At 47.7% G+C, this 2,500-nt stretch overlaps 1 protein-coding gene across 1 annotated transcript in view; it reads right to left on the reverse strand.

Moving 5' to 3' along the window:
- Positions 1-2,500, reverse strand: part of LOC134444723 (anoctamin-5-like) — a 104,512-nt gene that overhangs the window by 403 nt on the left and 101,609 nt on the right. The window contains exons 22-23 of the mRNA XM_063193945.1: positions 2,139-2,244; positions 1-16 (exon numbers count right to left, since the gene is read on the reverse strand). The exon at positions 1-16 is cut by the window's left edge and continues 403 nt beyond it. Of these exons, the coding sequence (XP_063050015.1) occupies positions 1-16; positions 2,139-2,244 (122 nt within the window). The remainder of the gene's footprint in view (positions 17-2,138; positions 2,245-2,500) is intronic.

A 2,500-nucleotide genomic window follows, 5' to 3' on the forward strand; every position in this document is an offset into this window, starting at 1 on the left:
CCACAAACACCACGTGCTGCAACACACACACACACACACACACACACACACACACACACACACACACACACACACACACACACACACACACACACACACACACACACACACACACACACATTTTAATACTTCACTGATTCTTGAGAAAGTGACTTAAACAGAAAGAAAAAACTTAAGTGAATCTCAAAACAATATGGTATATCCTCATAGACTAAGGTCTTGACTTTTCAGAAACGCACGTGGCCAATCTCCCCATTTCGTATTGTTTTCTCCAATCAGTTATATTTGGATTTCATCAGAAAAGGCAAAAATAGACCAAGCGCAACATGAGTGATCTCCGTGACGGAAGTAACTGACTTTGTATTGAGTCGCGTGACAAAAGCGAGTCAGGAGACTAAAGGCGATTTGTGTGACTCCAGCATCAGTTTGTAGTTGAACTCCAGGCAATGTTAAGCAAATTAGCTATGATGCCGTTCGGCGACAGCCACCACAGGCAATGGGAATGTTGGAATGTTTGCATTCTGCTTTTAATGGACATACTCTGGCGCTTCTATCGCTCCTATCGCTCTTGCTGCACAGGAGCGATTCTCTGTCGCTTGAATCTCGTCGCAGCCGGTCTATTCGCCCAGAAAGGCAGAGTTACCGTGCGAACACACCGCGGGCGTTGAACGCGTGTAAAGATGCGGAAGTAATTGACTTTGTATGGGAGAGCAGGCGCCGAGCGAGGCAAACGCGCCGGGAGCGTTTCAGAGGCGAGGGCATCGAAAGCGTCAAAAGTTGAGGGTGGCAGAAGTTGAACTTCATCTAAAAATATGTATATATGACGGCAGCAGGGTGTCAGCCAATGGAATGTTCAAATGTTTGTAAACACGAGCTTCGGTTGGTCGAGATTCCTGGCCGAACGCTTCAGGTTTATCGTTTGCCGTGTTCAACGCCCCTGACCAATGCTTTCCAGGCAGGAGTCAGCAGCGTTGTGGCTCTTTCAACGCCTGCGGTGTGATCGCGGCATTACAGAAATACAGATGGCCTTCCCCCAGAAGTTTTTGAATTTTTAGATACAAACAATCCTGCATTCTAATCAATTTTAGGGTGAAGAATGGCAAACCATTGGACAACAAAAAAATTGCTTGGACATTCAGGCTTGTTAGGAAGTTAGGTAGGGTCAGTGAGGACACAGACCAGCACAGCCCACTTTCACGTTCACAACACAAGGGGGAGACACTTAACCTCTAACCTATAAAAGGTCAGAGTTCATGAGGTCACAGGTGAGCAAGTACAGGAGAGCGTTCCTGCAGGCAAGAAGCCTGGAGTTTGGTCGGCTCGCCAGGACGCCGACCAGAGCCATTGGACTTGGAAGTTTGCTGGACATTGGGCACTACATGGACCTTTTGATAAGAAGTTTGAGATGTTACTCCCTGAAGAGAAGTTGGACTATGAAGTTGGACTCTGAAGCTGTGTTGAAGGAGCAGTGGAGGCACTTGCTAGGGAATTTATGACCGGTTCGACTGTGTGCTAAGCAGTTATCTCACACCGCTTGAGAATTGCTTTAGCCGTTGGATTTTATGAACTGTTCGTGGGGTCTTTACCCTGAAGCTTTGAACATTGGAGAGAGGAGCAAGTTGGAAAGAGAGCTCCTGAGTTGGGGCTGGTCGTCTGCTCAAAGACATTGCTTGCGTTGGCCCTAGGACCAGAGGTAAACCCTGCTCTATCCCCCTACAGACATCCATACATTTAGATCATACACTCATACTGCCACGTTAGGGCAACTAGCTACCTTACAAGGCTATTTATAGCTCAAGCTGAGGTGAAAGTTTTCACCTGTCAAAGTGACTGGTGGGTTGAAACATTTAAATGTACCCGTCATTGTCAGGTGGACGGGTGCTTATTTCCAACTCTGGTGTGTGCGTGTGTGTGTGTGTGTGTGTGTGTGTGTGTGTGTGTGTGTGTGTGTGTGTGTGTGTGTGTGTGTGTGTGTGTGTGTGTGTGTGTGTGTGTGTGCGTAACTCCATGATGATTATAAATGCTAGGCGTGCCGCCAGGATGTGTGTGTGTGTGTGTGTGTGTGTGTGTGTGTGTGTGTGTGTGTGTGTGTGTGTGTGTGTGTGTGTGTGTGTGTGTGTGTGTGTGTGTGTGTGTACCTCCATGATGATTATAAAGGCCAGCCGGGCGGCCAGGATGTGCCAGAAGTGCATGTTGTGTTGATATTCCCTCTCGTGGCCGGGAGGGTAGCGGTAGTCACGATACCTGCACACACACACACACACACACACACACACACACACACACACACACGCGCGCGCACACACGCGCACACACACACACACACACACACAAACACACACACACACATTCTTGTTAGTGATGTCGACCTGTAGTCTGTGTACATGCATGAGCAGTACACAGTATTCTGCCCTACAAAGGCAAAGTGCAGGAACTACATATTTTGTCATAATCCAGTTAAGACTGAAAATGCTCTTCATGAAAGTGAAAGCCCCATTGG

The sequence above is a fragment of the Engraulis encrasicolus genome, unplaced genomic scaffold, assembly GCF_034702125.1.
Source record: "Engraulis encrasicolus isolate BLACKSEA-1 unplaced genomic scaffold, IST_EnEncr_1.0 scaffold_68_np1212, whole genome shotgun sequence".
In the NCBI taxonomy this organism is placed as follows: Eukaryota; Metazoa; Chordata; class Actinopteri; order Clupeiformes; family Engraulidae; genus Engraulis; species Engraulis encrasicolus.